The sequence below is a fragment of the Suricata suricatta genome, chromosome 2 (assembly GCF_006229205.1).
Source record: "Suricata suricatta isolate VVHF042 chromosome 2, meerkat_22Aug2017_6uvM2_HiC, whole genome shotgun sequence".
NCBI classification, from domain to species: Eukaryota; Metazoa; Chordata; class Mammalia; order Carnivora; family Herpestidae; genus Suricata; species Suricata suricatta.
This window is the reverse complement of record NC_043701.1, coordinates 100,836,459-100,850,911: the sequence shown is the minus strand read 5'-3', so window position 1 is coordinate 100,850,911 and position 14,453 is coordinate 100,836,459. Positions and strand designations below refer to the sequence as shown.

The 14,453-nt window shown below is 49.5% G+C and overlaps 1 protein-coding gene across 1 annotated transcript in view; it reads left to right on the top strand.

The window, feature by feature from the left end:
• The window catches only part of ABCA13 (ATP binding cassette subfamily A member 13), a 317,064-nt gene that overhangs the window by 160,806 nt on the left and 141,805 nt on the right, over positions 1-14,453 (top strand). Inside the window, exon 42 of the mRNA XM_029919211.1 lies at positions 11,311-11,404. Within this exon, the coding sequence (XP_029775071.1) occupies positions 11,311-11,404 (94 nt within the window). The remainder of the gene's footprint in view (positions 1-11,310; positions 11,405-14,453) is intronic.

Here is a 14,453-nt window from a genome sequence, read left to right as displayed (position 1 = left end):
CAGAGCAGAGAAGGCGTCAGCTCTGCTTTTGCTCTTTTGTGCATGCTGGGAGAGCTCATTTAGCTGCCATGATCTTTTCTAAGCCACTCGTTTCCTTCATAAGCGTGGTTTCAGTAAAAGCTGGATGAATCAATGGGAAATGGACTTACACGGGCAAGGCGCCCCTGTCACCGCAGACCAGCTGCCCCTGGCTGATGCAGGATGCCTTCCATATTAGGATGGCTCAACTTCTCCCAGGGGTTAGTGGGAGTGGAAACCAAGGTCTTTGTGGTTTTCCCACACCCAGGGTGGTGATGACTGCCCCCCAGGGCGGCCCCCAGAGGTTCTGACCTCATCAGGGCAGTTTCCCAGCCCCTGGGACCGCAGAGCCCCGGCTTGGAATCCGTTCTCCAGGCCGTTGGCCGAATGTGCCCCTGGGAGCCACAAGAGCCACAGGGTGGGGCTGTTGGCAGGGGCTCCCGGCACAGCCTGAAATGCCCATGAGACGCCCAGGCAGTCACTCTCGGAAGGGCCGGAGGGCGGGTGGCGCTGGCCGTCTTCCTGCGTCCTGGGCTCCTGCCGCCCTCCTGGACTGTGGGCACCCCTGGGGCCTTCACGCCTGTGGACCGCCTTGGGGCTGGGGGCCCTCCTTCCCACACCCTGACTCAGTGGCAGCCTGTCCTGGCCCCGCCTCCCTCCTCCCATGGCTTCTGTCTGATTTCTGTCCCCTTCCCCGTCCTCCACCCTGGAGAGAGGGGACCACTGGAGGGAGGCGTGTGCCGCCGTGCCCAGAATCTTAACTCGGATTGAACATTTTCTTTCCTATGCTGCTTTGTAACAGGAGGTACCCCAACTAATGATGCCAGTCTTAAGGTGTGTCCAGTTTCCCCCATAGCGACCTAATTTCTGTTGCAAAAGGCTTCCTTCCAGGGGCGCCTGGGCGGCTCAGCTGGTTAAGTGTCTGACACCTGGTGTTGGCTCAGGTCAGGATCTCAGGAACCCTGAGATGGAGCTCCTCATTGGGCTGTGAGTGCAGAGTCTGCTTGGGATTTCCTCTCCCTCTCTCTGCCCCTCCTCTCCTCGCTCTTCTTTCTTCTCTCTCAAAATAAATAACTAAACATTAAAAAATAATGGCTTCCAGCATACAGTTCCTCCTGCAGGCCCTGAGTCCACTGAGAGCAGCCAGGGTCGGGTGAGCAGTCCGTGCGTGGGTTGAATTTGGCTGCTACGGTCAGGGTGGGGCCAGATGGCTGCTCGGGCTGCAGCTCCACTCTTCTTGTAGATCAAATAGAAATTTCTCCCCCAATTTCCTCACACCGTTTCTGTTTGGATCAGATCATGCAAAAACCCTGAAAACAGATGACAAACAGCAAGAAATCATGCAAAGGTGAGGACTTGTTCATGTCACTTTCACTGCATTTAAACCCATAGTACATGTGCTTTGATATATTCAGAAAGTAAGCATTTCTGTATTTTAGCCCTTAGCCCTTCTATTTTTTTAAAAAACATTTATTTATTATTGAGAAACAGAGAGAGAGACAGAGTATGAGCAGGGGAGGGCAGAGAGAGGGTGAGACACAGAATCTGAAGACAGGCTCCAGGCTCTGAGCTGTCAGCACAGAGCCTGACCTGAGGCTCGAACCCACAAACCACGAGATCATGACCTCAGCTGAAGTCAGACGCTTAAATTGAGCCACTCAGGTGGCCCTAAAGATTTAAAGTAATCTCTACACACAATGTGGGGCTCCAACTTATAACCCTGAGACCAGGAGTCACACACTCCACTGACTGAGCCAGCCGGGTGGTCCCTGAAAATTCTTTCAGTGCTGATTCCCTAAATATTCCTATTTCAGATTTGTATTTGCCTTTCTTCTCCAAAATATTCTTTCCTTTTAAGGATTTTATTTTTGAGTAGTCTCCACACCAACATGGAGCTCGAACTCACAACCTCAAGATCAAGAGTCACACTCTCTATCAACTGAGCCAGCCAGGCGCCCCCCAAATATTCTTATTTATATCCATGGATACACCCTTTGGAAATTTCTCGACCTCTCTCCTCTTTGCCCTTTTTTCTTTTCCATTCTTTATTTTTGAAGTTGCATACAGGAAAACCCACACAGTCAATTTTGGCAAAGGCAGGGGGTCTGGTTGTGGGACCGTCCCCACAATCAAGATACGGGCGGGAGGCCATCCTCACTGCCTTGTTCAGGGAGTAATCCCCTCATGGGATTTGCTTCTCTGCAACCCGCTGTTTCTCCTTTTCCCAGATTCCCCTGTCTCCTGTGCTTGGGGCTCATCACCCCAAAACAAACCCAACAGGAGCCAGCAGACACGGCCACTCAGTTACTTGGGAGATTGTACGCATGCTTCAACGATGTCCCCCAGTAATTTCCACCCGCTGCACTTAGCACATGCTTTGCACATAATAGGTGCTAAACACATATCGATTGGTGAGAGCCCATGTATCTTCCTTTTCTCTCACACACATGGATGCTCAGAAAGAACTCCTCTGTTTTAAGGGCGATCATAAACAACGATCTGAAATACAGATTTAGCAAGATAGACTATTACGGCATATGTGGGCTTGTTTGAGAACGGATCGCGCATTGGGAAAAGACTAAGGCTTTTAAAAACTTTCTTTTGTTTGGTGGAGTCTATAAAATATCTATCTCAACCAATTTTGTCTTCTTGCATCGGGCAACTATTGGCTTTCTCGTCTTGTGTCTGCTATCGATTGGCAGGCAGTGGATAAGCACCCTGCACACGCTGTCCCCGAATTCACCTTTGTGGTCCCCGATGGCCTTGTGGCAGGTGTGCTGGGGCCTGTCCGGGGACGCTCCTGACTGTAGCTGGAGAGCAGATTTCATTTTCTTTCTCTTTATTGTTTATTTTTAAGAAAGAGAGAGGGAGAGAGAGAGAGAGAGAGAGGAACCGACCGAGCAAGCAGGGGAGGGGCAGAGAGAAGGAGACACAGAATCTGAAGCAGGCTCCAGGCTCTGAGCTAGCTGTCAGCACAGAGCCCAACGTGGGGCTCGAATCCACAAACCGTGAGATTATGACCTCAGCCAAAGTCGGACATTTAACTGCCTGAGCCACGCAGACACCAAGCAAATTTCATTTTGAATAGGAGTAAATTCCTTGTAATTAATTCATGGCCCCTGAAGGGACCCCCAAGCTGGTGAGGCTAAGACATCAGGTCTGATCAGTCACCATGTGTGTTCCAGGGCGTGGTGTGGGGACCAGGGAGAGCTGGAGCAGCTCCGAAGCCAAGGCAAAATCTTTTGATGTAATGCAAATGGAGTAATTCATTGTGGGAAAGGGAGAACATGAGTGGGGGAGGAGCAGAGGAAGAGAGTCAGGGAAGGGGGGAAAGGGAACCCCAAGCAGGGCTTTGCGCTGTCAGAACGCGAGACGCCAGGCTCGAACTCATGAACTGTGAGATGGTGACCTGAGCCGAAATCAAGAGTTTGATGTTTAACTGACTGAGCCACCCGGGGGCCCTGCTCAAGACTCTTTAAATTCTCATTCTGCATCCCACCGCTTCGCCCCGTGCCCCACCCCCTCCATGTTCCTGGCCCGAACCAGCTACGACCGACCATGACATCTGCCAGGTGGTGGTGTCTCTCTTTCTGTAACTCATCTTGCATCTGTTTTGCTAGCATTAAGCAGAACGGAACGCTTTCTCTTCACCGCCTTTATTTATTTGCATCCTTAAGGATCACTGTATTCAGTGAGTCACACTTTGCTGCGATCCTGATTTGCTCAGATGTTGGAATCCTTCCAGATTCAGCCAGTGGAGCCCCTTCAAGCTGGCTTCTGTGGCCTGTAACATGTCCCCATGATCTTTGAGTGTTTTCTCACTTTTTGACGTCCCCAGGTGCTCCAAGTGCCTGGAGTGCATCCCCAGGCCCGGTCCTAGAATCAGCTGTTTTTGCAAGGGGGCCGGCCATAGGGGCTCCAGTGGTGTGGGGCGACACTGCTCCCGTCCTGTCCTGGGTGCGGCTGGACCCTCTCTGTTGGTTGCTCTTTCTCTCTGCACGGTGAAAACCACGGGTTTACGTCCACGTGGGACCCCCAAGGCCAGGCCAGCCACACTGGGTCCCTCGAGTGTCCCCTCTTAGTATTTGTCTCTCCCTCTCTGACCCAGACAGACTCAGCATCCATATCGGGGGTGTCCCCTTGTTTTCCCAATCCTCCTGCACCTCAAGAGCGCCACCACGCCAATGCCCCTTGGTGCCCCCAGCTCCAATCTGGTGTGATCCTCTTGTGGGCTCTGAAAGCCAGGGAGCTGCTTTCCTGCCCACCTTGGGTCTGCCTGAGAGGGAAGGGACGGGCGGGGGGGGGGGAGCCTGCTGGCCCCAACATGGTCTCCCTGTCACGTGACACCCTGCATTTTCTCCTGGGGGGGCAATAAACCCAGTAATTTCAGGACCCTTTATTTGGGGACTTAGGCCTCTAAAAATCTTTTCTTAAAGTTTATTTATTTTGAGAGAGAGATTGAGAGTGAGGAAGGGGCAGAGAAAGAGAAGGAAAGAGAGAGAATTCCAAGCAGGCTCCAGGCTGTCAGCACAGAGCCTGACACAGGGCTTGAACTCATGGACTGGGAGATCATGACCTGATCCAAAATCAAGAGTCGGATGCTCAACTGACTGTGCCCCCTGGGTGCCCCCAGGTCTCTTAAACTTACAACAAGCTCGTGTTCTTAGCATTTACTCTAAGCCTGGTGTCAGCTGGGCGATGAACGTGCTGTTTGTCATCTGACTGCAGTGCTGGCCCATCGTTTTGCGTTCTGTGTTTAAAAAAGCCATCAGAGGGCAGCATGGACCCCAACCCAAGATTGACCGTATCAAATTTAGAAACACAGTAGTGTTGAAGTAATTATCCGCTTGTGAGGAAGGAGACCAAGGGACTAAATCTGAGAAAGGGGCCCAGTTGCCCAAAGTCAGGAATTGAAAATCGGTTGTGGCCGACTCCAAAATCTTCCACCCTTGCTTCCTACTGACTCTGTCTCTCCAGTGTTTGGGGATGCTTCACACCAACAGCCCTTGTTTCCGAGCTGTATCAGTGGTGTGTAGTTCTGTGGTCCACTGAACAAAGGCCCTGAGCATGTCTGCATCCTAACAACTGGACTTGGATTGTTAGCTGCACAGATCTTATGGAGGGAAGGTTATCCTGGGTTACCAGCATTTGCACGAGTCCGTGTAATGAGTAGCGTGCTTGTCAGAAGGACGTATGAAGGTCAGATGGGTGGAAGGGGGTGTCTTCGTGAAGGCAGGGATTGGGGTGATGAGCCTGAGCATGGAGCACGGGGCCATGAGCATCAGGCGGCCACTTGAAGCTGAAAAAGGCAAGGAGCGCATTCTCCTGTGGGGCCCGCAGAGGGAGCCAGCCCCGGGTCATCAGACAATATGTCTGTACTGCCTTCAGCCCCCATGTCTGTGATCATCTGTTACCACAGTGATCGGGGATGAATAGACGCTTGCATCTGACTTCAGCTCAGGTCATGATCTCAGGGTTCTTGGGTTTGAGCCCCGCGTTGGGCTCTGTGCTGACAGCTCAGAGTCTGGAGCCTGCTTTGGATTCTGTGTCTCTCTCCCTCTCTGCCCCTCCCCCACTCACTCTCTGTCTCTCTCTGTCTCTGTCTCTCTCTCTCAACATAAAATAAAAACATAAAAAAAAGTTACTTTGGGGAGACTGAAACACACACACACACACACACACACACACACACACACACACACACAGAAAAACAACAAAACCCAGAGCACAGCTTACATTTTGGCCCAAGTATGGACCTTCTCCCTGGGCTGATGTCATCTGCTGGTGGGACAGTCCTGTCCTTGGCTCGCAGAGTTGGTCGGCTTCATGAATTCCGCTTGTGTCTCAGCTGAAAGCACCTTACACCACCCATCTCCGGGACACAGTCTGTCAAACGGACACTTTAAATGCAGGTCAAGCTGGGGGTCTGAGACTACTTGGCGACGGGGTGGGCAGAGCCCCGCGGTCTGAGGGATTGATGGCACCATCAGTGTCGAGGTGACCCGGGCCGCCCTGAGTGCTCAGACCTTGCAGTGCTTCTAAATTAGGAACCCCTTAGTCCTCATGTGAAGAATTTCCAAACTGCTGAGCGTCCTGTTCTTTGAGAGCAGAGAGCAGAGAGCAGAAGTGCCACAGGCTTTTAGTCTACACTTCCATTAAATTATACATTGTTTCCGCACTGGGTAGTGTCCTTGAAATTTCTTTTTTCCCCCTAGTTTTATTGACATACACTATTGTATTGGGTGAGGGTGTATGCCACGATGATTTGATGGATGTATGTGTGGTGATGATTGCTGTTGGAAGTTCACTTATCATGCAGCAGCTCATAGAGTTATTTTTCCTTTTCTTTAATGTTTGTTTATTTTGAGAAAGAGAACGAGCAGGGGAGGGGCAGGGGGAGGGGGAGAGAGAATCCCAAGCAGGCTCTGCATAGCCCACACAGAGCCCGATCTCATGACCCCTGAGATTGTGACCTGAATAGAAATCAAGAGTCAGACGCTTAACCGACTGAACCACGCAGGTGCCCCTCACGTGGTTATTTTTCTCATGGAAAGAACTTCTAGAATCTACTCTCTATTCAGATATAGAGCTCAGTCTAGTTAACTAGATTTCTCTGGTATCCCCAGGACTTACTTATGTTTTAGGTGGAAATTTGTATCTTTAGACCCCTCGTGCCCATTTGGCTCGCCCCTGCTCTCCCCTGGCAGCCACTAGTATGTTTTTTTTAATGTTCCATGTATGAGTGAGATCAGAGTGTATTTGTCTTTCATTGTCTGACTTAATGTCACTTAGCATAACGTCCTCAGTGTTGGGGCAAATGGCGGGATTTCCTTCCTTTTTGTGGCTGAGTGATACTTCATTGCACATATATATACTACATCGTCTTTACCCATTCAGCTGTGGATGGCCACTTAGGCTGTTCTGTGTCCCCGCTCCTGTACATGATGCCATAGTGAACACGGGAAGCAGGTGTCTCTTCAATATAGTGTTGTCTTTTTTTTTTGGATGAAATACCCAGAGGTGGTATCGCTGGGTCATATAGTAGTTCTGTCTTTAATCTTCCGAGGACCCTCCACACTGTTCTCCACAGTGGCCGCAGCCGTGTGCATTCCTACCAGCAGTGCTGACAGTTTCCCTTCCTCCACGTCCCCCCAGCACTTTCCTTGTCATTAGGGGTCTAGCCATTCCACCAGGTGTGTGGTGATACCTCATCGTGGTTTTGATTGGCATTTCCCTGGCGATGAGCGATGTAACGCATCTTTTCACGTGCCTCTTGGCCGTCCGCCTGTGTTCTATTCAAGTCCTCTATTCAGATCCTCCCCATTTTTTAGTTGGATTGTCTGTATTTTTGCTGCTGAGTAGATTGTCCTCATCTGTTTCATTCTTGTTCAGGTCACGCGATGAATTCAGTTAAAGGTCCGTAAGAGTAGTTTGACCCGTCTTCACTTGGTTTTCCTTTGACTTGGGAAGCCTGAGCAAGTTCCAGTGAAATTCAGAACATTAGATACGACTCAAAACCGCTTTCCGGTTCTGTCCTATGTAAGAGGCCGCTGTGCGTCTGTGTGGTACATATGCGGTGGCCTGTGGCCTTGTCTCGTTACCAGGATGGAGAAGACGCCGTTGGAGCAGGGAGAGGGGTGCATGGCAGCCCTCAGAAAGTGCATGGGAGCCACATTCTCTCTAGACTTCGGAAAGGGCCGCTGGATGTGAGTGCTTTGTCTCCACTCAGACACCTTCCCACGAGAGGCCCGTGGTTTGTGGTCTCTCGTGAATGGATGGCTCTGTGTGTGGCATAGACTCTCTGAGTCTCCTCTGTAGTGAGACTTCATGGCAGTGTGGCACCCTTACACGCCGTTGACCGCCTGAAACCCAGCGACTGCGCCCGTTTCCCTTGTTTGGGAGAATGTGTCTTGAGCCAGCCTCCAGCTACAGATACTGACTTCAGGTTGTATTAGGGGTTGTGTGTCAGATAATCAAGAAACTGTGAAAACCACGACGTGGCACTTCCATTGCTCAAGTCCACGGGGCATGGATCCCCCACCTGGGTAACGTTCCGTCCCAGGTGCCAAACTTCCATGAGACCTTCCACAAGGGGAGCTGACTGCTCCCGGTCGGCACCGGAACTGCAGCCCAGAATAACAAGGGTGATGGTGCTATCCCGCATCAGGAACTCAGACTTTTGGAAAGGTCAGTCACCGTCACATTGCTTTTCAAAAATCTGACCTTTATTTGTGCCTTTCCGCTCACTGGGCTACTTTGGTGTCCCTGGTGGGGGAGGGTGGGGGGGGGTCGCTACAGTCAAGGCACGCTGACACCAGGTGGCGCTCCTGACATTTTTACTGTCTTGGCCGTGCCTTTCCCCTTCTGCAGGGGTGGCTGGCGAAATCCCTCAGTGTCCCCTCCATACTCAGTGCTGAGTTGTAGCCCCCAGTGACCCCTGAGGGCACAGAGTGCGAGACCTCTGACCATATCTGTCTTTTCCTCCCACATGCATGCTTGTGCACGCATACATGCATGTGTACAAGTGCACACTTATGCACACACACGCTTTCTTGTTGTGAACAGAGGAAGGGAGTGGAAATTTAAGCAGATAGATGGGGATTATTATTACCAAGATATGCACAGTTACTTTTGAACATTGAATGAAAATTCCATTTAGAATAAGATACAAAGGAAAATCTTTTCTCAATGAATAATTCTTGACTTGCACTAGTTCTACTGTTTGTTTGTTTTTTAAGAATTCCTTTTTTTAGGTGCACCTGGGTGGCTCAGTCGGCTAAGCATCTGACTTCGGCTCACATCATGATCTCATGGTTTGTGAGTTTGAGCCCCTCATCGGGCTCTGTGCTGACAGCGCAGAATCTGGACCCTGCTCAGATTCTGTGTCTCCCTCTCTCTCTGCCTCTCTCTCTCTCTCTCAAAAATAAAAACTAAAAAATTAAAAAAATTCTCTTTATAAAAGGTATTTATTTTATTAAGACATTTTTAAGTGTTTATTTTTGAGAGAAAGAGAGAGACAGAGCATGAGCAGGGTAGGGGCAGAGAGAGAGGGAGACACAGAATCCGAATCAGGCTCCAGGCTCTGAGCTGTCAGCAGAGAGCCCAACACAGGGCTCGAACCCATGAACCGTGGGATCATGACCTGAGCCAAAGTTGGACACCTAAATAACTGAGTCACACAGACACCCCATAAAAATATTTATTTATTTTTGAGAGAAAGAGATAGAGGAAAGGATGGGCAGAAAGAGATGGAGAGAGAATTCCAAGGAGGCTCCATGCTGTGAGCACAGAACCCGATGTGGGGCTTGATCCCATGACCCTGAGATCATGACCTGAGCTGAAATCAAGAGTTGGACACTCAACCCACCAAGACACCAGGTGCCCCTATTTCTAGTGTTTTAAATTTCATTCTTTACAAATACCCTAGATGAATGTGTATCTTTATGAATGCACCTCGTGAATCCTTAACTCGTTGGTCCTCCGTGCATTCTTCATCAGTGTGGGTAACAGTACTGGTCTCACTGGGCTGGGCAGAGACTTCACTGAAGTAACAACATCAACACTTGCCACACTGTACTAATTCCTCCTCCGCCTGCTTGGCTTCTCTTAGGACCAGATGTGGGGGCTTCTGTTGGGCATCCGTTGTTCCTTCCACTGCGCATAAATGCAGTCACTGCCTTCAGCTCTTCCGTTACAAGTCTTATTATTACCATTTATCATGAGAGGAAACTAAGCATGGCGAAACACTGGCACAATGTTGTTATTAATTATTAGTTACTGTTATTACTGGTGGTGGTGATGCAGGTGGTACTTGGAGTAGTTGTGGGGTTCGCCTCTTTTCCTTGGGGTCTTCCCAGGAATTAGCAGGGGGGTCATCTTACGCATCAAAGTCCCCATGTTGGATCTAATGAAACCTCGTGTCCCCTCATTGGGGCAGGACCTGGATTTCTCTCCACGGGATTCTGCCCCAAACTAATGAGCCACATGCAGAGAGATGATGCATCTCTCCCATCTTGCAGGCTTCTTGCTTGCCTCTCCTCTCTGGGGCCCTCTCCCTGTCTTCCCTGCGAGCTGGAGGGTCCCCAGAACACCCAGAGACAGTCAGTCCCTTTGTACTTACTCCCGTAAATAAGGAATTGGAGTTTGAGGGTCCGCTGTTTACAGAAGCCACAAGCGCAGTTGTGCTAATGACTGCAAGCCATCACCTGCCAGACCTCAGCTGCTCACCGATGCTCCCCCTGCTCCAGAGACTGTGCAGCCCACACACTGGGCCCTGGGCCCCATGCCTGCTGGCCTGACTGGTGGTGGGGAGTGTTATCCTTGAGCCCGGAGCCCCAGCCCTTCCCCCCAGGGCTGGTGCGGGGCATTCATGCCCTGCCAATTTATGTTAGGGATGCCCCCTCATGTCTCTGTGGAATCCACAAAACCTCCAGCTGCCTCTCTAGGGCCTGGATCGCTGTCCTGGCACAGACGGCTTCTCACCTCTCCTGCTGGTTTGGGACCCAGCCCTTGGATCTGAGCAGATCCTTGCTTCCAGCACTAAGCAATTAAAGGCTGCAAGCTGTTACTTAAATAAGCTGCTCCCGGTGATGTGGGTCCTGGAGAAGTGGTTTGGCCATGGAATCACCACGACCAGCGGGGATTCTTATGCATGCTGTCTCACCCATGCCAAATAAGCTGTGTCACGAGCTTCTCTGTCCATCTCTGAACTTTTTGCTTTTTAGTTTATTTATTTTGAGAGAGAGAGAGAGAGGAGAGAGAGAAAGAGATAGCACAGATTGGAGAGGCACAGAGAGAGAATCCCAAGCAGGGTCTGTGCTGTCAGCTCAAGAGCCCAGCACGGGCTGGAACCCATGAACTGTGTGATCCTGACCTGAGCCAAGATCAGGAGATGGACTCTTAACCGACTGAACCCCCCCACGTGCCCCCATCTCTGAATTTCCAAGATGCTGGTGTCCAGCCACAAAGTCCAGCTGCATTGGACGTATCCTTGGCACCTCCTTTGCCCTGCCTGCCCCTTGCTTGGATTGGACCCACCTCTGCCTGTAAATGCTCTGGGGTCCATGGTCAGGTTTCTCTTGCTTTGTATCCTGCCAGTGGTCTTACAATCAGCCTGTGGAGAACCGGCGGCCTTCCTGCCAGGCCAGTGATGGTAAAAGCTCACAAAATGCGTGTGTGGTGTCTGTTCTCATAACAACTGCGTTGGGGAAGTGAGGCCACAGTCCAGCAGTGTGTTGTGGAAATGGGTATGAAATAATAAGAAGGCTTTTTTTTTTTTTAATTTTTGAAAAGGTGTTCCTGACCCTTTTGCAAGATTCTGCAAAGCAATCAGACATTGCTCTGGGAGCCAGTTTGGGGCGGCAGGACAATGGGCCTCCAGAGAACTGTAAGTACACGGCACCTGTTGGCATTTCTGCTGTGGGGACCACGTCAGCATCCTTCACTCAAGACCCTTCAGCAGAAAGGTGCAACATGAGGGGACTGAGGACAGCCAGGGCGGTAACTGGGGAGGCAGGGGTGGAAGGCTGAAGGCCTTGTCCTGATTTGTATAAGGCAAGCACATGTTTAGGAAGCATCTTCATCTTTCCTTCGGTTTCTTTGTTTATAAAGTCAGAGTAAGGGTTCTGGTCTGGTGTCCCCCGCATCGCGCACGAGGCGACTCAGCCTGCATTCCCCGTGGGCCTGTGACGCGTGTGCCGCGCGGGGAGCCTCCAGATGGCAACTTTGCTTGCTTGAGGCCTCTGTCCCTGCTGGACCTCAGTGTGGACCTAAGTGCCGGGTGCAGACATCTGCGCGTGCTCGCGGGCACAGGAGCCCGGCCGGAAGCCAGCTGGGGTTTCCGGGGGTGTGGCTGTCCACTGCGGGCAACCCAGCTGCTGCCTGTTTAAGAGCATCTGAGCACCGCGGAGTGCTGAACTGGGCCTTGGAGGCTGGGGGGCAGATAGACAGGGGGACAAAGTGCCAGTTGTCCCCTTCCTGCAGATCTGGTATAACCAGACGGGGGAAAAAAAAGACAAACTTGTTTTCGGGCTTTCAACTCAGGTCATGACGTCACGATTCTTGAGTTCAAGCCCCGTGTCCGGCTCTGTGCTGACAGCATGGAACCTGCTTGGGATTCTCCCTCTCTCTCTCTCTCTCTCCCTCCCTCTCTCTCTCTCTCTCTCTCTCTCTCTCCTCCCCTACTCTCACACCTGCTCTCTCTCAAATGACCTGTTTTAGGCATTGTAATTGGCTTGCACTGGTTTCTTATAGTTTTAATTTGCTTTCCCCTAACGATTCAGTAGATTGGGCGCATCTGATGTAAGCAGTTATACTGAGGTACAATTCACATACCATACAAGTCACCCACTTGAAGCATACCGTTCAGCGGCTTTTAGTGTTTTCAGAGTTGGGCATCCATCCCCCCATGTCGGCTGTGGGACAGTTTCCGTTACCCCGAAAAGAAAATGTGTGTCAGCTTAGCTGCTCTTCCCATTGCCCTGGTAACCAGTTACCCGCCGTCCATTTCTGTACAAGTGTCTACTCTGGGCATTTCATATAAATGCAGTCATGTCATATGTGTCCTTATTGACTGGCTTTTTTTGTTTTTAAGTTTATTTATTTATTTTGAGAGAGATCATGTGAGTGAGCGAGCAGGGGAGGGGCAGAGAGAGAAGGCCAGGGAGAAATTCCCAAACAGGCTCCATGCTGTCCCCCGCAGTGCCCGAGGCAGGGCTGGAACACACGAACCATGAGATCATGACCTGAGCTGAGATCAAGAGTTGGACGCTTAACCAACAGTGCCCCCCCCCCCGCCCAGGTGTCTCTTGACTGGCTTTTTCACTTAGCATCATGTTCCCAACAAGGGTCATCCATATTGTAATGTGTGTCAATCCTTCATTTTCTGTGATGGTTGAATAGTCTTCCCTGTATGGATATACTACATTTTGTCCATTAGCGGTTGGTCATTTGGGTTGTTTCTCATGTTTGGCTTTAATGAATATGTCATCACGAACATTTGTGAACAAGGTTTTTATGGGTGTGTATTTTCTCTTGGGTACATGCCTAGGAGTGAAATTGCTGGATTGAAGGCTTAGCCATATGACGGATGGACCACCACGCTGTTACCCAAAGTGGCTACACTTTCCATGTTCCCCCTATCACAACAGGGGGTCTAGTTTCTCCTGCTTGCCTGCTGGCACTTGTGACTGCCTGTGGTGTGGACCCCAGACAACATAGGGGGTGCGGGGTGCTCCCTCCTTGTGGTTTTGGTTTGTATTCCCCTGGTGGCTGATGACACGGAGGATCTCTTCGTCAGCTTATTGAATGTTTGCACATTGTTTTGGAGAAATGTCTGTTCAGATCTTTTGCCCATTTTAAAAACTGGGCTAATTTTATATCTGGAGTTGTAAGAGTCTTTTATTATCGAATTGGGAGAAGTGGGATGAGGGAAGTGGGATGAAAAACGTGGGTTTTTTTATAGACACTTTTTATGTGTTTCTATTTATTTCCAGTTTGATGAGGTTTTTGTCATGAAGGGGTTGGGGAATATTGCCAAATGCCTTTTCTGCATCTAGTGAGATGATCATATGTTTTTTTGGCCTTTATTTATTGATGTGACATACACGATTGGATTTTTAGATGTTAGAGCAGCGTTTCATTGACCAACTCAGACAAATTCCCCTTGGTTTCATGGAATGTAATTCTTTTAATAGATTACTGGATTTGATTTGTTACTATTTTGTTGGGGGTTTGGAGTCTATGTTTGTAACAAGGAATGGTCTGCGTTTCTGTTTTGTTTTTCTCTTGATGTCTTTGTCTGGTACTGCCATTGTGGTTTTACATCACAGCATGAATTGGGAAGTATTTCCTCCTCTTGTATTTTTTGGGAAGTATTAGTGAAGAATTCATTCTTTAATACATATCTGGTCAAATTCATCAGTGAAGTTATCTGGGCCTGAATTTTCTTTGTGGGTAGTTTTTAAAGAAATTAATATTTCAGTTTCTTTACTTGTTATACATCTATTCAGATTATTTCTTTTTCCTGAGTCAGTTTCGATGTTTTGTGTCTTCTGACACACACGTCCGTTTCATGTGAGTTACCTGATTTATTGGCGTCCAGCTGTCCGTAGCATCCATCCATGATCCCTTTCATTTAGGTGGGGTTGGTAGTAACCAGACTCTTTAGTTTCTGAGTCTAAAAATTTATACCTCCTCTCTTTTTTTGAGGGGTTACTTTAGCTAACATGTTGTCAATTTTGTTAATCTTCTCACAGACTCCGCTATTATTTTCAGTGATACTTTATTGATTTTCTATTTCTTATTTCATGAAGTTCAGCTCTGATTTTTATTCTTTAATTCCTTTGACTTGTGTTAGGTTTGGTTTGCTCTTTTTCTCCTAATTTGAGATCTTTCTTGTACACCAGCATTTACAGCTGTGAGTGCCCCTTTGCACC